Genomic DNA, 22,504 nt, shown 5'->3' on the forward strand with positions numbered 1-22,504 from the left:
GGGGCCGCGGGGGGGGGTCCCCTCGGGGCCCGGGGGGGGCCGCGGGGGGGGGGTACAGCTGGAAAAACCCTTTCGCTGCGTAAGGAGCTGCGCGGCCGCTCCGGGAGTCGCGATATGGCTACATGGGGCCGGCTACACTCATAGATACGGGGGGGCCGGGGGGGGGGTAATAGATACTGCGCCCTCGCGGTAACGCTTTGGGGGGGGGGGGGTGTCCTTTTTCTTGGCTTTTTTCCGTTATTGATCGTCAAAGCTCGTCCTACGAAGCAGCTGGCGGGGATGGGGGAGGGGGGGGCGCCCAGGACCCTCCTGTCGTGCCCGCCCCCCCCCAGGGACAGGCGGGTCCCGCTGTCGCCTCCCGGGCTCGTTTCCCTCCCCCGGAACTGGGGGGGGGACCCGACAGAAACGGGGCCGCAAATCCAAAAATGACCAATTTCTCGGCTGAGTCGCGGAAATCAGGAACCAGGGAATCCGTCTGGGGGGGGGGGGAAAGGTGGCACCAAACCCCTCCCGATCCCGAGGGATCTGGGAGGCCGGCGAGGAGACCTTCATCCCTGTCTGAGGGAGAGGAGGGAGCGCTCCCGGGGTCCGGCATCGCCCCGGGACGCCTTTTCCAACCGTTTGTTCCTATTTGGCATCACGGCGACGACGGATCCGTAAAAACTCCCGACTCCCCACGGCACCGTTCGGGCTCCCCCCAAACTCCGCCACAGCCCGACCCCGCGCGGCTTTTCCACGCTCCCGAATATCGCTCCCGCCATCCATCCGGCCCCGGCGGAGGGAAGCAGATCCCAGGCGCCCCAAACACCGCGGGGACGGGTTTTGGGGGGCTGACACCGGCTCTCACCGGGGTTTCGGTTAAGGCACCGCGGCCGAAGCCCGAGGCGGGCAAAGTCCGGCGAGCTGCCGCCTCCCGGGAGCCTCTGAAAAGCGGGAGAAATCCCTCTAGAGCGGAAATCAGGGGGGATTATCTGCCCCATCCAAAGATGTCCGCAAAGTCTCCGAGCAAGAGTTGAACCAGGATGGGGAGGGGGGGGAAGGAAACGCCACCATCACCCTCGCCCACCGTCACGGGTCCGGGGGGGGATCCTGCATCGCTGACATGATCAGAAAGTCTTCCCAACCGAAAAAAACCCTGGAATTACCACCAAACCCAAAGCATGAGCCCTATGGCGGCTGCCACGCGGGGCTCCGGAAGAAACCGCGTCCAGGAGAGGAGATGAGGAAGGAGGAGATGATGTGGGGCAGAAATCCGGCAGCCGTTTGGCTCTCCGGAGCTGTCGGAAGCGCTCGGAGGGATGTTGGGAAGAAATTCCTCCCTCTGAGGGTGGTGAGGCACTGGCACAGGTTGCCCAGAGAAGCTGTGGCTGCCCCATCCCTGGCAGTGTGCCAGGCCAGGTTGGATGGGGCTTTGAGCAACCTGGTGTGGTGGGGGGTGTCCCTGCCCATGGCAGGGGGGTTGGAACTGGGTGATCCTGAAGGTCCCTTCCAACCCAACCCATTCCATGATTCCATGATTTCCACGGCTCAGAGCCCAAAGAGCAGCGCGGGCAGGTTGGCTCTGGAAGACGGGACAACGCGCTCCCTACGCACCCCCCTCTCCGAAGGGTCTGGAAAGCGTCACCCCAAAAACCCAAATTGCGGAAAAGCGACAGCCCCCCCCCGCGTGGTGACGTCCGGCTCCTTCCAAGGTTTCGGATCGGCTCTGCCGGGCACCTTCCCCAACACCGGCTGAGCCTCATCCACGTGTCCCAAAGTCACGTTCACAACTCGGGATGTCCCATCGCACTGGGATGGCACCGGAGAATCCCCCCATTGCCGGTGGCGGGGGGAGACGCATCAGCTAAGGGTCATGTTGGGGTATTTTTTTTTATCCCGAAGGATTCCGGAGTCTCCCAGAAGAAATGGGGACCCAAAACCTGCGCCGGGATCTGCTCCGGCAGCAGCGGCGGAGGTTATCGCACGGTTTTGGGGTAAAACACACCCGGAGGGGCCACGGGAAAGCGGCAATTCCCACAATTTAAACCCAAATCCCTAAAACCAGACGTCAAGGTACGGTCTAACGGTTGTTCCCCGATTCCCGCTGCCCAGTTTGGAGCTTTCCCGTTTCCGTGGGTTTGCGGGAGGTTTTTTCAAGGCACTGAGCACGCGCGGGCTGAGACGGGGACCTGACGCCGGAGCGGGCGGCACCGACGGCGGCCGGAGCGCCGAGGGACGGAGCCAGAGGCTGCTCCCTCCTCTCCGATGACACAGAATCGGGCCCCTTTTAGTCCCTACGGATAAAAATAAGGGGTCGGGGAAGCTGCTGCATTCGATGCCAACGCCGCCGCGTCTCCATCCCGGATTTTGCTGCTTTTCCAACGTCACCCTTCGCTCCCTCCTTCCCACCACCGCCGGCTGCTCCGCGCCTCTGCCTCATCCACCAGATCCCGCCGCTGCGAAGCGACCGAGGATCCAGCGGTGGGATGAGCCTGAAGTTCAACAACTCCTTCCTCTCTTCTTCCAACCAACACTTTTCCTCAACGGACGGGGGATTTTTGGATACCGGCGAGCCCAGGAGGAGCTGGTGAGCCGCGGTCGGCGCCGCCGGACGCGCAACCGCTCCCTCCCACCGGCTCCGAGCGACCGCACACTGAGGGACAGGGACCCGTCGGCGAAGCAAACGTGTTCCCAACACATTTTTGTCATTCCTGCCAGATCCGGAGAAGGAAAGAGAGAGAGACGCTTGTTTGAAAGCCCCCGGAAACAAACGGAGCAGATTTGAGGACCGGAGCAAATCCCTTTGCTGGAAGATGGGTCATTTTCACCCTTTTTTTGGATCTTTTTCTGCCGTTCGCCGGCGCAGCTCTGCAACCCGAATCCAGCAGCAGCTCCGAGCGAGGAAGCCGAGCCGGGCCGGATCTTCTGCCTCCTGCAAACCCTCTGCCTTAGATCCTGGTTCCCCAAAAAAGTCCTGATCCCCCGCTGTGCCTCACCGGCCCAAAACCCCTTCTCACCCAGGTCGAACGGCTTTGAGATGTGCCGAAACCCCTCCGTGTCTCCTTCCCACGGCTCGCTCCGGCGGTGAAAACACACACCGTGTCGGGATAGTAAGAGCCGAAACTTCTGTCTACACCCAGACTCAGCACAAACAGTTTTCCGGAAAGAAAAAGCGGATTCAGGGGGGCTACGGAGGAGCTGAAGCAGAACAACCCTGATGAGGCACACGACGACGCTCCAGACGAGCACGGGAAAGCAGGAGAGCGGCACCGCGTCGAGACAAACCAAACCGGGAAACGCCGCATCCGACACCGCCGAGAAATCGAGGAAAGACTGGAGGCAAAAAAAAAAAAAAAAATGGGGAGGAGAAGAGAGATCCCATCGATAGAAAATCCCAACGGCTGAACTTCCCCGTCCGTAACGGCATCCGGTTCCTTGCTCGGACTTTGCTTTGGGTTTCGCTGTCCCTGGAAACCTTCCAAGTCTGGATAAGCCAAACGGAATCGCTTGGACAAACAAACTTGGCTCAAAAGTGGCGAGTGCAACCTGAGAGCTCAGGCGAGGAGGGACCTCCCGAGCGGGGGAGGAAGGCCGGGGGCTGACGCAGCTCCACGGCCTTCGACCAGGGTCCTTCCACGAGCCCCGCCGCGCTCCGAACACCCTTCCCCTTTCCAAAGTAACGACTTCCCAGCGGCAGCCTCGGGAATCGCACACGTGAGCAAGCGGATCCCGTTCCGAGCGTCTCTCGACAGCCAGGCTGAATTTTTAACCCACCCTACGGAAACTGGAAGCTCTGGGAATCCTTTGTTTGCTCCAGCTGGGAAGCGGCGGATGCTCCATGGCGGAGAAGAGCGGGAAAACCAAACCCCACTCCGTGCTCCCTCCCCTCGGAACAGGCAACTGAGTCAGGATTTAAGGCCACCGTTATTAAGGTCATGGAGGTTCCGTGTAAAGGAGATGATCCCTGGAAATAGAGGGGTGTACGGCGGAGTTGGGAGCGGGCGATGAATTCTGGGACTCACATTATTATGGTCTGCTGGGTCGGCTCGTCCTTTCCGTGCGCCTCCCAGAGCGCCTTCGCTCCGGTCCCAGCAGACGCAGCTCAGCACCAGTTTATCGTACGGAAGACCGAGAGCAGCCCCCTCCGCCGCTAAAACCGGCGGCACCTTTTCCCAGCGTCGCCTTCCCGGAGCAGCACCTCCACGGCCGCAGCTCCCGGCGCGGCACACGCGACCGGGATCACCGGGATCCCCGGGATCCCCTCTCCGGCTCTGCATCCCCCCTTTTTCCCAACTGTTGGGCGCAAACCAATTTACAGCGATTAATTAACACTCCTGTCGTGTCCGGAATCCGTCGCCGACATCTCCGCGACGAGAATATCCCGAATCCCTTTAACCTCAGAGCTCGAGGAGGCTTCTCGTGCGAAGGTGCAACGTTCCAGGGAGCTGGAGCAGAGGGGGGAGCAGATGCCTGGAAGCAGCACGCTGTTAAAAATAAAATACATCGACAGCACGACTAAATGTCACAGCCTCCCCAGAGCTGTGTTTTCCTTTGCTGAGAGCGGAGGAAGAGGAGGGAGAAGGATGAAGGAGGGACCTGGAAGAGTGAAAGCGCCGCGGGGATCCACCGAGCGCGGAGGTTTAGTGTTAATTGATACTTGAAAGTGAAACTTTCAAGGTGCTTTTCACCGTGAGGCTCCGCGCGATCGGATGCCTCCGCGCGTTGACGGAACGTCAACCGAAGGATGGAGGGAAGCGCTCGATCCGCGGCCGTCCTGCCGGGGGCCGGGATCCGTACGGGCTCTGCGGTTGTACTCACTTGAAAAAGAGGCAAAACCCCCCAAAAAAAGAAAAAAAAACCAAAGAAAAGAAATAAAAATCCTTATCGGCCCGCCCTGGTCAGGGAGTCGTCGACGGTGAGTCTCTCCGTCCGGGAGTTGGCGGTGCGGCTCCCGCGTCACGCGCGCAGGCGGTGACATCAGCTGTGACATCATCTGCCCGCAGACTGCGACTGTGGAGCCATGATGACGTGCGAGGCCACCGGCACGCTCAGTTCTGTCCTGTGAGTCGCCATCTGCGTCAGCACCGACGTGGCCACCGCCTCCGCCGCCGAGCGCACGCTGAGCCCGTTGGGAGAAGCCGTCACGGAGCTGTGCTGGATGACGGGCGCCGGGGAGCCGGTGGGCTCCGAGCTCTCCTTCGGGCTTTCTGCTTGAGTGGAGGTGGAAAAAAAAAAAAACAAAAAAAAAAAGGGAATAAAGGTTAGAGAGAGGCTGTGCGTGTTGCTGCCGGTGTCGGCGGCGGGATGGGAGAATGCTGGTGCCTCGGAGGGCGCGCGGGAATGAGTCGGGGGTTTCCTTAATGCTCACTTTTCCAGCCAAAGCAGCCTGGAGAGGAGAGGCTGATCCCTGCAGGAATCTCAGCTCCTCCCCACCAAGCTGGGCCACCCCCCCCCAAGCAGCTGCTGGGCAAAAGCAAGTGAGGACTGGAAAAAAAAACGTTAGATCGGGACATCTAACCTTCTCTAGGTTGCCCAGAGAAGCTGTGGCTGCCCCATCCCTGGCAGTGTGCCAGGCCAGGCTGGATGGGGCTTTGGGCAACCTGGTGTGGTGGAGGGTGTCCCTGCCCATGGCAGGGGGGTTGGAACTGGATGATCCTGAAGGTCCCTTCCAACCCAAACCGTTCTGTGACTCTGTGACTGTATGACATAACGAGCCACCGGGTCCAGCTGATCCCATCCCTTGGAGAAACACCCCCGAGTCTTACGGAATTCACGCCGGGAAGGCACAAAGCCCAGAGGCTTCGCACCGGGGATGGCAGAACCCGGCGGAACCTTCATCATCATAAATCCCTCTCCTCGTTACAACAAACGAACTTTCCTGGCGCGGCGCTTGGTTCGAGGCCATTTATCCCCGAGCCCGAGCAGCTCCGGCGGAGCCTTCGCCATCTGTTGGGTGAGCACAGAGGAAAGCGGTGCAGGAGAAACCCATTTTTCCCTATTTTTTTCTATAAATCACCTGGTTTGCTCTTTATCGTCCTCCAGAACATTAAAATCAATTAGAGCCCGTGACAAGCTGTTGGTTTACTTGATTTCTTTCCCTGGTTATGGCAAACAAAGGCAGAGCCCTTCTCCCGCGCTCCTTTCGGAGCGGCGCGGCTGCCGAAATTTTGGATTCTCTCCCCGCAACAGCCCGCTTGAGCCCAGGCAGAGAAGATAATTTGTGACCCATCAAACGCCAAGGCGAGAGCAATCAGACCCCTCTCTTTGGGGGTACCCACTCGTTATCCACAGATGTCAGGAGGAAATTCCCTCCCGTGCACTTGGGTAGATGAATTACGGGGAAGAACGCGGTCACCTTCCTTGAAAAGAGCAAAATAACGGCACGAGCTGGGATACTTCTTCCATGTCAAGAGGGTAAACCTCCCATGACACTGGGGGAAAAAAAATCAGAGAGGAGGTTTACGACCTTACTGGGCACCAACCAACGTATTTTAGGGCTCGAGTTTCCGACCAGGGGCTCGAATATGGTAGCCCTTTCCCAAAGGAGTTTTGCCTTTACCTCGGCTTGGCCTTCGGCAGCGTTCCGAAGGACGCGGCCAGCGGATTTGAAAACTGCCTTGGTGGCGAGAGGGAAGGTGGAGCAGAGCCATATACCAGTTTGGCATCCCAAAAAGCAGATTTACAAGGTATTACAAATAAAACAAGCCAACTGTACATGAGGCAGCTGTGATTCCATCGAGGGAATCCGGGGATTTTTGTTTAAGGACCTGCTCAGTCACAAATCTCAGTAATAAAAAAGGCAGGAGGGGAAGGGAGGGGGGGCACGGGGAGGGAGGTGTGAATTTCCATTTTATTATTCGGATGGGTGATGAATTCCTATCATTGGAGCAGGCAGGCTGCGAGGCGTACCAACAGGAACCGTAAACTTGGGAAGTTAACAGGGAAAAACCCCGGCGCCGCTCGGCGTTGCGCGCGGAGCCAACACCTGCCTGCGAGGGCCGGGGGACGGGGAGGGATTTCACGACCCCATTTCTCCAGTTCCGAGTCCCCGTAACGAGGGAAAATAAACTGGTTGTGCCAGACCCGGTGTCTGTGCCTCACCGCGCGGGCGAGGGGCGGTGCAGGGAGCTGGGAGCTGGGAAGCAGGAGGCAAGCAGGGAAAGGACAGCACCTGGATTTTTGGATTTTGGGGTTTTTTTGCTCTGTCTTTTCCTGGTCTCCATCGTTCCCTGCCTCTCATCCCGCTAATCCAGGCAACGCTAGAGGACTCCAGCGTCCTCCCTTTGCCCGAACACCACAGCGTGGAATTATTGCGGAGATGACATAAGAATCCAGACGTAATGTTTAGCTCCCGGGTTGGTTATAATGAAACAGGCAGCTTTAAAAATAAAAAAAAAAGGAAAAGCTGAAAAAAAGAGGCTGCCTTACTTGGAAAGCTGAGCCAATTTGATGGGAATTGCAGAGAATGAGATATAGAGCCCCATGATGTCATTTATAGAGTCTGGCCTTTTCTGACTCCGGCTTCGCTGTCGGAGGAGCAAGAGTTTTTAATTCCAAGAGAATATCGAGCGCCTGGCATGCTGCCTGCGCTCCAGGGAGGAGCGGAGCTACGGATCTCCGGGATCTTCGCGCCATGGCGGCCGCTCGCTGCCCGGTTGGAAGAGCTTCTAAACCCGGTTACGGTGCCGAAACGCGCAGGTCCGGCCTGGGTGACCCTCCTCAACACGGAGGCTGCGGAGCCTGGGGCAGCGGGATACGCAGGGTCAAGGGCTGTCCTGCCAGGTGGTAGCTGGTGGGTGATGGAGCAGGGATTGGGATGAAGGGGCCTACAGGAAAGCTGGAGAGGGACTTTTTACAAGGGTATGGAGTGATGGGACACGGGGCAATGGATTTAAACTGAAAGAGGGGAGATTTCAATGGGATATAAGGAGCTGATCCGAGGGCTGGAGCACCTCTGTATAGAGACAGGCTGGGAGAGTCAGGGCTGTTCAGCCTGGAGAAGAGAAGGCTCCGGGGAGACCTTCCAGCACCTCCCAGTACCTAAAGGGGCTACAGGAAAGCTGGAGAGGGGCTTTGGACACGGGCATGGAGTGACAGGACACGGGGTGATGGCTTTGAACTGGGAGAGGGGAGATTTCAATGGGATCTAAGGGAGAAATTCTTCCCTCTGAGGGTGCTGAGGCACTGGCACAGGTTGCCCAGAGAAGCTGTGGCTGCCCCATCCCTGGGGGCGTCCAGTCCAGGTTGGATGAGGCTTTGGGCAACCTGGTGTGGTGGAGGGTGTCCCTGTCCATGGCAGGGGGGTTGGAACTGGATGATCTTTGAGGTCCCTTCCAACCCAACCCATTCCACAATTCCATGAAGATTTGCTTTACATCTTACGGGGGTTTCAGCAGCTCAGACCTACTCAGAGGATAATTATGGAGCAGTGAAGTCCTCACTCACCGAGATAGCCCTGGGTTTTCTTCTGTAGTGCAGTGACGGGGCAGTCCTTGTGAGCCAGCAGGAGCTGCTTCAGCTGAGCCACCTCGTTCCTCAGCAGCGTCACCTCGTTCTGCGACGGAAGAACAAACGAACGCGCGTCTGCATCGCTCCCGCCCTGCGGCACAGCCTCCGGCAGCGGCGCGACGCCGATTCACGCGCCCGGAAAACTTACAAACTTCTTGTCTCGTTTGAGACGCCTCTGGGCCGGGAACACCAAAGGATGTTTCTGGATTTGGGGAATTTAGCGTGGAAGGTGTGGACTGGGTTTCCCTCCAGCAGCCCCCGCTGCTGGAAAGCCTCTTGTTACGTTAATCACCTAATCCTGGACATTAATCCAGGAGGATCAGGATCACCTAATCCTGGACGTTAATCCAGGAGGATCAGGATCACCTAATTCTGGACATTAATCTAGGAGGATCAGGATCACCTAATCCTGGACATTAATCCAGGAGGATCAGGATCACCTAATCCTGGAGCTCACGGTACCTCTGTGAGCTGCTCCTGCAAACCACCTCTACTCCCCTGAAAACTTTGTGCCGTGTATTATTGAAATGTTTGGAGAAAGCAGCCGAAACCTTGTCAATTGTATTTCAAAATTATCCAAGGAAAGGGTTTCCATAAGCATCTTGGGAAGAGAATGAAAATACTACGATCAGGGCTACTGAAGAAATCCCACCGCACGAGTCGTTAGCCAGCAGCGACAGCAAAAGCCCAGCACGGACCTGAGCTGGGTCCCTGCAGCCCCTTCAATCCTCCTTCCCGGGACGCTACCGGCAACGGGAGCGGAGTCTGGATTTTTGGACATGCTGCCCTCCTGCGAGGCACACGGAGGGCACTGCTGGTGAGCCAGGGAAGCCCAGTTCTCCGGAAAAATCAGTATGAGCTTCCTGCTCACCCCTGTGCCAGCTCCACCACGCCGGGAAGGGAAGCCGGGCTGCTTGTGCTGCCCCCGTGCCACCCAAGGGCTCTCCCTCCCGAACTCTGCAAAAAAAGCCGCTTCCCAGGGCCTTTGCATTCCCTGCTCCCGAGGCCGGCGTTGCTCCTGGAGGGACAAAGCCCTTTCGAGGGGGACAAGGAGAGAACCAAGAGCACTGCAGTGCTCTTCTCTCACGGTTTGCTCAAAGCATTGCAACAAGACGGAAAGCGGGGAGCGAAATCCAAGCATGGAGGCAGAAATCCTGCTCCAGAGAGCAGCATCCGAATGCAACGGTGGCTCTGCGGCACAGGGAAGACGTTCCCTCCGGAGCGCCTCCACGGTTACATACTCACGCTCAGCTGGATGTTCTGGGTGGTGAGCTCCTCGGCTTTCTTCTCCAAAGAAGACACCCAGAGTTTGCGCTTCTGCCGGCAGCGGGACGCCGCAGCCCGGTTCCGCTCCAGGAAGCGCTGCCGACGCTCGTCCGGGTCTTCGTCAACCGTACGTCTCCGTCGCCCGCCGGTGCTGGGGGTGGGCTGGGCAGGGGAGACCTGGAGATGGGGCAGGTGAAGAGAGACACTGAGAAGAAGCGGCGGGGCGGGCGGACGCGCCAGGAACCGCGCTCTGGCAGAGGAGATGCCAGCTCTCCGCTGCGGCAAAAAGGGAATTGCTTTTGCGGAGCAGCTAGAACCAGCGTTTCCAACAGCAATTTCTCAGCTGAAATGCCCCGTGAGCTCAAGGTGTGGATCCTCTCCAAGATCCTGACCCCGGGGAAGGTGTGAGCATCGAGGGAATTAGCTCCATCCCAAACTCCTACAGTCGGCTAACGGCACGGAACCGACAGCCGAGGTTTCCTCCCCTCCACGCCGAGGAGCCAGCGTGGTGAACGGCCACAGGGCAACGCAGAGGTTGGAATTAAATTCCTTTGAATTTCACTTAGGAGACTTTAAAACGAGCTTGACGCTGCCGTGACGTCGGAGATTCCCACGTGGCCGGCGAGCACGGATCAGCTGACGGAGGGAAACTTCCAGGCACGGGGCCGGGAGCGCTCGATCCCGCTCTGACACGTGTCTCCGTTCGGGTTCCGCAACTCACTCGTGGAGCACAAACAAATTACGTTTGTTCCGAGCGGGTAATTTGCTTTCAAAATTAATTCAGGTTCAATTTTCCCTGAACACCTTCAGCTAAACGCGCTCTCGGAGGCAACGCGGCGCGAAACGATTTGGTAGCGCCGCACGTTTCCCGGTTTTATTTCGGGAGAACAAAGGAAAAGGCAGCGAGGGCGAAGGGTCCGTAACTGCACGGCCACAATCCGGGGGTGCAGTTACACTCCGGCACTCGCTGTCAGGCAGCATATGGATATTAAACTTTTGGAAGCCCACGGAACTGCCGGAGCAGGTGGCGATCCTGCTGGAAGGTTGGCATTTGGTGAGCTGGCAGGAGCCAGCGGAGCTGATTGCCTAAGAGGGGAGCGTTTAACCCCAGTAATTGAGCAGGGAGAAAAGAGCAAAATATTCTTTCCAAATTCCAGACCTCGTCAAACAAATTAAGGCGTTGCTGAAGTTTTCTGCCCGGTGGTGCCCGAGAGCGTTAGTGCTGCAGCGGCACCGGAAAAAGAAGGTTTTTAACCCATTTTGTGAGCCAGGAAACAAGTTTTCCTTCTCTTTCCCCCAAGGCCCAGAAACGTGCAATGCCTCCAGACCTGTGGCTGAGCTGGGGAAGGGGCGTCAGGATGCTGGACAAGGATCTGACTCTGCTCCGGACGGGCGGTCACCATCGTGCTGGCTGAGCCCACCACCAAGTTGCTGCCGTTCAGCGAGGAAGACGCCGTCAGGCTGGCCTTCAGCCTCTGTTAAAGGAGGAAAAAAACGATGTCAGTGGAGCTTTCTCCACGCTGTTAAGGCTTTAACCATCCGAGGAGCCAGGCCGCTGGGGAACGGGCTCTCCGGGGACGGCGGCTGGTTCAAATCCAACGGAAAGCCATCACCATCTGGCCTCCCCAAAGACAGACAGCGGCTTCCAACCCCAGACCCAAGCAGGCAGGTGTCCGCATCCCAAAACCCCTACTGCCACTGGCACCGATCCGCTCCCCAGCTGGTGGGCTCTGCGGAAGGACCGCGGACTGGACGGGCTGCGGAGCTCCAGCCACCCCTGAGTGCCCGGGGGCTGGAGAAGGACTGAGGTGTGATCAAGACCATGTCTTGTGAGCTCCTTCTCCGGGCAGCCAGACACATGCCAGAGGGGCAGGATGGCTTTAAACTGGAAGGGGGGAGATTATGATGGGATCTAAGGAAGAAATTTTTTACATTGAGGGTGGTGAGGCACTGGACCAGGTTGCCCAGAGAAGCTGTGGTTGCCCCATCCCTGGAAGTGTTCCGGGCCAGGTTGGATGGGGCTTTGGGCAACCTGGTGTGGTGGAGGGTGTCCCTGCCCATGGCAGGGGGGTTGCAACTGGGTGATCCTTCCAGGTCCCTTCCAACCCAAACCATTCCATGCTTCTATGGGTGTTCCACGCCTCCAACAGAGTTTAAGATCTCTCATCCCACTCGTAGCTCTGATCTGCCCATGAATCCTGCAGACACCTAAACAGGGAGCGACGGGAACAGCCACGACACCCCAGCAGCGGTGAGGGGCAGCGCTGTAAGAGGTGGGTTTGCTGTAAGAGGTGGGTTTGCGACGCCCCCACCCCATCCCAGCCAAACCCCGGGGAGTTTCGCTGCTCTTTGTTCGGAAACTTCAGTTCGCTTCCCTGCGCCCATCCGGTCTGAGCCACCAAGAGCCAGGAGAGGAAAATTCTTTTGTAGACTTTCAAAGAGGTCTACGTGACAGCCATTAGCAGGATCCTTGGATTACGGCACAGCAGCTCTTCTCTTGGCTCTGCCTTCCTCAAGCCCACCTCCAGCCCATCTGTCATCTTGGAACTGGAAGCGCCAGCTTCACCAAACAGCCGCGTTTAGGATGGGGCTGAGGTTTGCCTCGACAGCAGAGCGCCTGCTCCGCCTGCCAGCGCCGCAGCGCTGATTAGTCTAATATTCCTGGTGGCATTTGCAACACCTGCTCTCGGCACGGGGAAGCGCTCCGGCGGCGGCGCAGGATTGCGGAGAAGCAGCGGCTCTGCGCGAAGGCTGCAGGGAAAAAGCCTCCTCCTCCTCTGGAGGAGCTAACGGAGACTCAGGGGCAACGCTGCGGACGTGCCACCAGTCCCAGCGTGTATTTGGACACTTACCATTTTGGCTTCTGAGTGCACTGGAAGTCCTGACGGTGAAATGGACCCGCTGCTGTTGATGGGCGGCCCAGGAATACCGGGAATGTTCGGCACCATGGACATCGGCCGAGCCAGCTATCGGGGAGGAAGCAAGACGTGGGTTTCGTGAGCGCGCTCCGCGAAGCGGCTCCGTCGTAATTCCCCAAAATAAACCTTGACAAACGCTCGGTGTTTCACCACTGCCATCCGTTACACCAGCTGTCACACTCCTGTGGTGGCCGTTTCGGGATCACCCGGCCACACCAGCTTAGCGCTGAGGACAGGGAGGAGGGCAGCCCCAGAGCCTCCCTCCTTCCCTTCCCTCCCAGAGGGCTTTTCCCCCCCAGTACAGGAGGGGTGGATGGAGGAGGGAAGGTACAAGACCCACTCTGGGTCTCTGCCCAGCTCTATCAAGAAGCTGCCACAACACCATGGGTAATCACAGCACCCCCTCCCAAACACGGAGAGCCTTCTCCCTCGCCAAAGAGGGGAAAAAAGCAGGATTTGGGATGGTGCAAAGATGTTTCCGTGCCCACCAGCTCTGCCGAGCCACGTGCGCCTCTGCCTGCTTTGACATCAACGTCCCTGTTACCTGAGGCAGAAGGTTTTGGCCCTTACTCAACTCAAAACCCAAAAGACGTGCCCAGCGGGACAGAGGAGATTCCCACGGGCTGCTCGGTCGGGAGCGGAAGCGCTCGGAAGACGTAGGAGCCACCCGCCAGGCAAACGTGCTCCTGAGTTCTGCACCACGGAAAATTCTCTGCGTGCAAAAAGCCCAGCCCGCAAGGCTGGATGTTGCAAGAGCAATTTTGGAACGCTGGCGAGGTGAGGGTGGCTTTCCTGGCCTGCAAGGACCAACATGTTCTCTGCAAGCTCGAACGGTTTCAATGGAGGCACGCTGTTCCAAATGGAAGCAGCTAATCAGGGATCCTGCAGTTCCCAGCCCTGGATCAATGGCATGAGCCATCTGTCCAGGCAAGGCTTTGTTTTTTTCCAGAATTATTGCCCTCTAGTGTGATCGACATGTTACTGCTGCCTTGCCAGAGCTGCACCCCCCCCCTCCTCCTCCTCTCCCAGTCTTATCTCGCACGGAGGGGGAGATATATTTCCATTTTTACAAAATGGAAGTGTCTGCATTTATTTGGCAGGGATAAAAATCCAAACCCTGTCCCCCGCGCAGAGCCGCGTCGGAAGTTTCTCTCACCGAGATGACAGAAGGCATCTGTACGGGAGGGCCTGGGAGGACGGGCATGGTCTGGCCGTTTGCGAGCTGCACCACGAGCGGAAGGGAACCGGTGGGAGACCTGGAGAAACAACAATTCCAGTTCTCATGGATCATTCCCAGTTTACGCCATCCCGGCGGCCCCGTGAGCTCGAGGGCAGACGCGTGAACGAATTCCGGTGAGCGAACTAGGGCTGGTTTGCCGCTTTCCGAACGGCGTTCCGGTAACTCGGCGTCCCGCGTGCCCACCGCGCGGCGGCCGGCACGTGCCAGCGTCACGCCGTGGTGATCCCGGCGGCCGTTCCTCGCTCCGGGCCGGCGTTACCACGTGCCCTGGGTAACTCCGGGGCGTACGCGGTCCAAGCCGAAACGCCACGGCTGCCAAAGCCCCGGGACACGACGCCCACCGGAACAGGCAGAAAAGCAAATCCAGGGGGTGCTGCCATTCCCCCCAGGGAGGTTAAAAGTGCCCTCCCCGGCTGACGGGGCAGATGGGGCATCCGGGCAGCTGCTCCTGCCAACCAGTAGCTTCTCGGCCCGTGAGCGGCATCTGCTGAGCTCCCACGAGAGGGTTTGCAAGGATTCAGCGTTCCTTAGCGACGTTTTCTGTGGGAACACACCCCTGCCTGTCCCAAAGCTCACCGTGCTCCGGCTCTGACCCTCTGGACTCAACCTTTCTAGGAGAGCGGAGGAAAAACTGGAGCTGATCTGCTCCGACCGATGAGGAGAGCACGGAAACGGCCTCTCCTGCTCCTCCTCAGCTGACGACAGCGCAGCACGGAGCCGGACGGAGGCAGAGATGAGCCAGGAAGGGAAGAGAAGAGCTGCTGGGAGCTTGGGGGAAGGAGAAGGAAATAAAATTGCTGCTGCCTCCTCTGCGGAGCCCAGGGAAGGGGATGGACGAGGCCGGGCTGCCTGGGATGCTCGGAGGAAGCGGCGCTGGCACGGAGTAACGGCAGGGTGGGGAGCAGCCGGGGCTGGGGGTCAGAGGAGGGGGGAGTTCATCGTGCCAATAACTCAGGCTGGAATTTTTAAGGCTGCCTTGGGAACGTGAAGGCTCGACTCTCATTCATTTCTATTGGGCGTCCCAAATCCTCCAGGCTGCTTTGAAAATCCCAGCCCTACCGAGGCGAGTTCCAGGGAGGTCACAGCCTCCGCTCCATCTCCGTCACGCTGACGGCCCCACCGCGTCCCGTCCGCAGCGGCCCTAACGCAGGGACCCTCGTTAAAGCTGCCGCCCGCCCGAGGAGGGATCGACCCCCGGGGGCTGCAACAGCCACAGAAAATCCCATTAAAGTCCAGCTCACTCCAGTTCTGATTTTTTCATGTCTCCAAGCGCATGAGGACTCGGTTCCAAAAAGCCCCTGGAGTCCAGTGCCTGTGCCGGGGTTACGGAAGGAATACAATGCCCTTTCGACACCGCAGGACAATCACTTAACCCCTTAATACCTCGAGACAGGATTGAAAACTTCCCGTCAGGAAGCCTGGATTGATGGTGCCAGAGGGTCAAAGCAGAAACACACGCAAAAATACGAACCGACAGCCAGAAAAAATGTCTTGGTTAATGTAAGGAGCCAGCCTCAAACAAGGGGAATTAGAAAAAGGCAAGAAAAAAGCAGCATCCTGACACCAAAGAATAGAAGTGGGGTAAATATACGTCTCCTGAGGGCTCATTGTAATGTGTTTCCTGCATCCTTCAGGCTCCTTCCTTTTATGTGCGGGGCCGGAGCGAGCCGGCGGTGCGGCAGGCTCATAACCAGCGCGGCGAGCGCTCTGGAGCCTCCGATCCAGATTGTTAAAGGGGCAAAAAGGAGCAGGTCGTTAGATGTGCCGAAACAAACGGCTCCCGAGGCAGAAGCCGGCGGTGGAGGAGGCCAGCAGGTTGCCGAAGAGGTTACACTTCAGAGGCAACAGCTGTCTGGGAAAATCCCAAAGCCATTAAAGACGCAGACGATTTCCTACCGCCGGTTTAGCTGAGCTCTCTCCGCTGCACCGGGCTGCAAAAAGCAACTGGGGAGTCCCCAGTTGGGCCCACGCTCCCATCGCAGGCAGCGGCGCCACGTCAGCGCGCTGGGGGACTGGGTTTAATTCCTCCCCGCGGTGAGTTTTGCCTCGTTTCGTTCCACCACGACAATTAGTTCCTGCTCTCCGCACTTACACCCCATTCCGGGTTTGTAGACGGTGCCGCAACGAGGCCCTTATGCCCAAGCAGCCGCAGCGGGAATCGCGGCACCTCGGTCGTTCCGATAATCAAGGATCTTACGGAGGTACCTAATTAGTGCCCAGGAAAGCCTGACGGGACGGGAGGAAAACCTCCCTGCTCCGTACTCACCCCAGCTGTCTGTTGGAAGGGGGAGCCTGGGTGATGACAGAGGTTGGGGACGGCAGCGTAGGGTGGAGCGGGTCGTAACCCAGGTGTAGCGGCAGCGAGCCCGGACGCACGATGGTTGGAGTGGGCGTAGAAATGATCACGGGCTTGGAGGTGATCTCCTGGAGAGGATGGATGGAGAAAAGGAGACAGGTCATTACTTATTAGCTTAATAATCACCTGGCTGCCTCTTCCTTCTGATGGTTTAACAACAATTGAGTGGAAATTTTTGCACCCTCGAAGCCGAGGCGCGGAGGGGAGCGACCCACCCTGATGTGATGTCAGGAATTCGGATTCCTGCTGCTTCCAGCAGTCACTGGGAAACAACCCCTCGCTCTCCGAATCACCGCTCCGGCCCCGGCTACTGTCTCTGGGAAGTTATTTAGGTGGCGATTGTGTCACCTGGCCTGGGCCGTCCCCCAGGACACTGGGAGAAGACACATTCACGTGTTGGGCACTTTCCCTCTGCCAGGAACACCTTCCCAGGGTGAAGGACAAGGCTTTCCGCAGCGGCCAAATCCACACGGAGACTCGAGGGCAGCTTTTAGCCAACGAGCTTTTCCCTTTCTTTCGAAAACGAAGGGAATCTCACGCGCCCAAGCCAGGCCTTGGCACTCAAGTGGAGAAAAAAAGCTCGTCCTCATCCGGAGAAGGACACCAAGACCCACCTTCTCCTTCTTCTGCGGCGACCGCGGGTTGGAGGCAGGGCTGTCTGGCGGCGAAGAATCCACCTCCACCGGCTCTTCCTCCTTTATCTTGATGTCTGGGGTGGAGGGCAGAGACATGTCCAGGGCTCCGGCGCTCTACGGGAAAACCGGCCACGGATTGAAAGGACAATTAGCTCATATTGTTTGTGAAACTGTTCGGCTGCTCCCAGAGGAAGAGCTCCAGCTCTGAGCTCTTGCCAAATTATTATTATTTATTTGTACTGAAGTAGCATCTGGGAGCCCGAGGCGGAGAGCGGTGCCGCGCCGGCCCCGTCCAAACGGAGACGGAGGCCTTGGAAAGACGGTCTCTGCCCCAGATGGCACCATTTTGTGGTTTCTCAGCAACACACACACAATTCTTTCCAAGGGTTTGCTGGTTTTTGGTGGTGTTTTTTTTTGCACAAAAGGGCTCTGCTAAGGAGAACAGGTAACAAAGCCAAACGCCTGCGAATTCCAGAAGGCACTTTCACTCACGGAAGAGCTGTAAAGCATTGTATAAATCAGCCTGAATTATTTTATTACCCGATTATCAAAAGCAAACAAAGAGCCATGCAAGTTATTAAATATCTATGAGCGCCCCATTAAAATAAAACCCAACCATATGCCTGAACCTGGCAACCTGCCACCACCCCGGGTTCCAGCGGTGCCACGTGCCCCAGTTTAACCAGTTCATGACTTGCTGGGGACGGGGGGGAGAAAAGGGGCAGGGTGACAAGAAGGGAGGGGGACTAAACCGAATGGTCCCAGACCCGGAGAAAGAGGAGACGTGGGAGAAGACGGGAGCAGCGGAGGAGCACGCGACGGAGCGAGCCTCCGACTGCAGGATGCTGCATTCCATGGGGTTCCACCGGACCTCGCAAATCACCCAGTCCCTCCCTGCGTCTGGGGCAGGAGAAACTCTCCTTAAATCAGTCCTGATGGCCGTTTGTCCGACCTGCTCTCCCCTCCCTCCGCAATCAATCCCGACGCGGTCCTTCCCTCGCCCGAGCGCCGACGGCTCGTCCTCGCGTCCGACCGAAACCTCCCCCCCCTTTGCCGCATTTTCGAGCCCTCCTCAAGGGAGGGAAAAATTGCGGCAAGAGGGTAAATCCGGGCATCTCCGAGACGCTCCGGCTGCTCTCGAGTGGGATGCGGCTCCGGCACTGATTTACACGCTTGCGGCAGGCGCAGTAACCATTTACCTGCCCTCTTATGCAGAGACGATGCGCTGGGAATCGACAAAGGAGAAGGGATTAACATGCAGGAAAGTTTCAAACCACTTAAAGGGCCTCCAGGGAACCCCCCCGCTGCGTCTATGGTTTTAATTAAGACGCTGGTGGTGTCGAGACCACCCTTGGAAGCGGAGGGCAGAACACAACCAAGTGTTGGAAGCGGCTCGGAGACGCGGCGGGCAGCGCTGGGTGGGTTCGGCGAGCGACGCGGCATCCGAGCCCGGGGGGATCTCACCTCCGCGGGGATTTTTCTAGCAGGGGAGGGAGGATAATGCTTTCCTTAACGCCCCAAACCACCCCAAGCTTCCCGCCGCCGCGTTCGCCTGGCCGCCGGCGGAAATATTTAGACTGCAGTCATGCTAAAGTGATAAAAACCCAACAAAAAACCCCAACGAACCAGGAAAATATCTAAAAAACATCCAACAGCCCGAGGATGTGAGCTGCAGTTAGTAGGTAGCACAGCCCAGGAGATGGGTGGTCTCACATATAAACCGACTGGCTAGACTGTGGGCCGCTCCACCGTTTATTTGGGAAAACCACAAATGCCAAGCTACCTTCTCCCAGCGCTCCGGGCTCCGGAGAACAAAAGGCAGGGAGGGAATTCAAGAGCATAAAACGCCCCGCAGCCTCGCCGAGGCCCCGCAGCATACCAATGAGAGAGATCAATTTATGCTTTAAAGAGCCTTGTTATTAGGAGAGGGGGGTGAGAGACAGTTTTCAGTTTTAATTCCGAATTCCTCCGTTCCCCATCTCGGGAAAGATTTACGCGGCCGCGCTCCCGCAGTTTATTTCCGAGCAGCGCCGCTGACTGCGAGCGTATGTACGTACATATATCAATTTAGTAAATGTATGTGCCAGTCTAAGAGCCCAGTACGCATCTGCTGCTCCTCGGATTCTGGAAAGGGGAGTTGGGGGGGAGAGAGGGAGGGAGGGCGGAGGAAAATGTCCTTAATTAGCTGCTATCTTGACGAGATCCCGTTGTCCTTCAGCCCCGAGGTTGGCAGGGGCAGCGTGAATCGATAGCGCTCGCACACGGAGGGAGCTCTTTGTTCGGAAAAGCCTCATTCCCTCCACGGAGTCCCTCTCCATTTCCACGTATCGTGCCACCCGTCCAAATGCCAACGGCACAGGGCTGAGCTCGGCCCCTTCCCTGCCCGATGGCACCTTAACGGCATCATCGTTAAGGATCTTGATCCCCAGGGAGGCTCCGAGGGAATTTTTTCCGGGATCCTGAGCGCTTAACCAGAGTCCTGCTCTTTTCCTGCATCTCCTTCCCAAGAGGCGAGGTATTTGGGGGTACCGCCTTCTTTTTTTTTTTTTGAAGTGCAAAGCCAAAGGAATAATAAACCATTAAAATCCGTTCTCACCAGGCCTCGGATTGCAGGAGAGCAAGCCAAAGTCACCCCAGTTAAACCAACAAAATCCCGTGCAAACCAGCACGTTGAATCCCAGCCCACCCTCCGTGACCCGACAAACCCACACTCGCCATCACACCCCCACCGTTCCCCCTCCAGCCCCCAAAATACGCCCGCGGCTCCGTTTTCCGCCAACGGTGGCCTTCGCCTCTTGCCTTTTTCTCCTCATCCTCGGCGGCTTTCTTGAACTCGTGCTCGAAGGAGCTGGCCAGCTCGTTGAAGAGTCCCACTTCCTCGCAGTTCTTCAAGAAGCGGGTCGGGGTCGGAGTCTGGTCTGTTTGGGTTGTAAGACCAAACACCGGTCAGAAAGCGGGCGGAAAATTCGTTGGAACCACTTTGGTCCTCGCTGGGGGACCCGCAGCAAACGTGGTCTCTGGGTTTTTTTGGAAACCTGGATGCTTTTCCACTAAGGTGAGTGTTGTGTTTGCAAAGCAAGTGGCAATTCTGACCGATTAAGGTCCCTCCCAACCCAACCCGTTCCATGATTTTAACTCAAGGAAGGGGAAAACAATTCCTTGTTCGTTGTGTTTCTCTGGCAAACGCTGTGTGAAGACATAACCGAGAGGTGTGCCGAGATTTCTGCGGAATTCCTGCCTGTGGGTCGCGTCCCATCCCTCCCACCCCGGGTTTTGCCCGTCCTCAGCTGGATTGCTGCCGAAAAGGAAGGAAAATAGCGGGATTTGATCTCCCTGAAACAGCAGATGCTAAAAACAGGGAGTGATGAGAGGGGGAAACAGCTGATGGGAGCAGCTCCACGGCTGATGCGGAATAAAGCCGGGCAGCCGTGTCCCTGCGCCGGCTCCGTGCACGAACGCGCATCCTAGGGCAGACGGCTACGTGGGAGTGCTAATAATTCCCACCGCTGTCCAAAGCAATCCCTGCGGGACCCGTTTTCCACCGTATTAACACACGGAGTCATGATCTCTCTGGCCACCACCCCGGCTGTACAGCAGGAAGCCATCTCCCCGCTCCCAGCGAGCCTCGTTTTTCTGCGGGACGTTGGGTCAGGAGTCCAGGCACTAGCGGGAGCGCGGCACGAGCGCGTTACACCGAAAGAATCCATCTGGCAGAAAACTATCCAGGTTTTTAAGGGCAGAGGGGATCCCTGGGGTGGTTTCGCCTGACCTCCTGCATAAAATGGTGGCTCTTTGGCACGGGCACTGCCCGTTCCGTAGAGCTGAGAGATCTATGGAAAGCATCCCCTCTGCCAACCGGGCTCCCGCAGCTTTCGGGGAGCGACTCCGGCGACTGGTTCACCTCGTTGTCGCAGAATTTAATTTCCAGTCCGACTTTGAACCCTACTTACTGGTTTTGTTAACAAAGCAAAGGCGCCCTCCGAGCACACCTCGGCTCCCCCTCCTCGTTAAACCAAGAGACTTTCTCCCACTGACCATCTCAGCAGGAGGTTGTTTTTCCAGTGCTTTAACTGGGGCTCTTTTCCCACCGTTCCCCATTTAGTAACGTCCTTCCGAGTCGCCGGCCGGGGCCTAAACCTCCAGCAGAAGTTTTCCCAAAAGCCCAGTGGTATAACCTCCCTCATCCTACCCTTCCCGAATTCATACTCCGGGAATCACGGCAGCTTTTCCTCCCCCAGTTCCCATTTCAATAGGTCTCTCCGCCGCCGGCTCTAACCGGCAGATCAATCCTTTACGGCTCTTTAGCTTAACCGCGGCGCTACGGCAGGAGCCGTACGCCGAATCCGCCTGCTCGGCACGGCACGGGGAGCTGCCCCGGCCTCGGCACAAAGCAACGAGGGAGGGAGAGAAGAAGAGAACCCAGAGACAAAATCGTGGCTTAAAAAAAATCCAGATGGAAGGGCGTTAGGAAAGTGTGGGAATAAGGGAATAACGGTCCCGATGGCAACGCCGACATCCTTTATAGCCCCCGTAAACCCCCGGCAGCTCCGTCTCGGCGTTAAATAGGTCGGTCTTGTGCTGACCACGGCTAAACGCATCCGGGGTTTTGTTTTTCCAGGTTTTGTGGTTTTACACCGGAGCAATCCACCGGGCATCAGCCCAGAGGAGCCGGGAGAGGGGGGCTCGACCCGCCTGCGCTGCTCTTCCTCGGCCTAAAACCGAAGGGTTTTATCCCACCCCCAGTTTTCCCCGTAAGAGTTTGCGTGCGGGAGGAGCGTAGGGCTGCGGGAGCCGCAAAGATGAGGACTGGGAATGCTGCATCCCTGTTAGAGCAGGTGGGATTCGGCCGGAGACGGGACCGCATCCCGTTTCCGCTCCCCCGTCACCGCTGGGCCAATTCACAGCCCGGCTTCATCAAGCGAAATCGAACCCTCCCGCTGTGCCCTCGCTTTAGAAAAGGGGGAAAACCGAAGGGAAAACCACCTTTAGGAGTCGGAGGTTTCTTCCAGCCCCTGCCCCAAATCCTCCGCCAGCAACTCCCATTAGCCTGATCTCATCGGAAATTCATTCTCCCTCCGGGAGCCCGTTTTGTCTCCGCGAAGCCGCCCCTGGGAGAAGCTTTCCGCCCTCCCGGCGAAGGCTGCGCGAGTTTACGATCCCACCCCCGGCGACGAGGAACTCCGAGGCTTTCGGGAACCAACGGAATCGCCGTCGCCGACTGCAGCCCTGAATTCGGGCTGGAGATGAAGCCGGGAAAAGGGAGATGATGCTGGGAAAGGGAGATGAAGCTGGGGAAAGGGAGATGACACTGGGAAAAGGGAGATGATGCTGGGAAAAGGGAGATGAAGGTGGGAAAAGGGAGATGAAGGTGGAAAAAGGGAGGTGATGCTGGGAAAAGCGAGATGATGCTGGGAAAAGGGAGATGAAGGTGGGAAAAGGGAGATGAAGGTGGGAAAAGGGAGATGAAAGTGGAAAAAGGGAGGTGATGCTGGGAAAAGCGAGATGATGCTGGGAAAAGGGAGATGACACTGGGAAAAGGGAGATGAAGGTGGGAAAAGGGAGATGACACTGGGAAAAGGGAGATGAAGGTGGGAAAAGGGAG

The 22,504-nt window shown here is 57.7% G+C and overlaps 1 protein-coding gene across 1 annotated transcript in view; it reads right to left on the reverse strand.

Moving 5' to 3' along the window:
* Positions 1-4,968: 4,968 nt before the first annotated feature.
* Positions 4,969-22,504, reverse strand: part of LOC104379355 (cyclic AMP-dependent transcription factor ATF-7) — a 68,826-nt gene continuing 51,290 nt past the window's right edge. The window contains exons 4-12 of the mRNA XM_086630911.1: positions 19,702-19,820; positions 16,882-17,016; positions 16,178-16,335; positions 13,828-13,927; positions 12,606-12,719; positions 11,082-11,228; positions 9,733-9,930; positions 8,425-8,533; positions 4,969-5,186 (exon numbers count right to left, since the gene is read on the reverse strand). Coding sequence (XP_086487037.1) covers positions 4,969-5,186; positions 8,425-8,533; positions 9,733-9,930; positions 11,082-11,228; positions 12,606-12,719; positions 13,828-13,927; positions 16,178-16,335; positions 16,882-17,016; positions 19,702-19,820 — 1,298 coding nt within the window. The remainder of the gene's footprint in view (positions 5,187-8,424; positions 8,534-9,732; positions 9,931-11,081; positions 11,229-12,605; positions 12,720-13,827; positions 13,928-16,177; positions 16,336-16,881; positions 17,017-19,701; positions 19,821-22,504) is intronic.

Source organism: Tauraco erythrolophus, unplaced genomic scaffold (genome assembly GCF_009769465.1).
Source record: "Tauraco erythrolophus isolate bTauEry1 unplaced genomic scaffold, bTauEry1.pri scaffold_60_arrow_ctg1, whole genome shotgun sequence".
Classification (NCBI taxonomy): Eukaryota; Metazoa; Chordata; class Aves; order Musophagiformes; family Musophagidae; genus Tauraco; species Tauraco erythrolophus.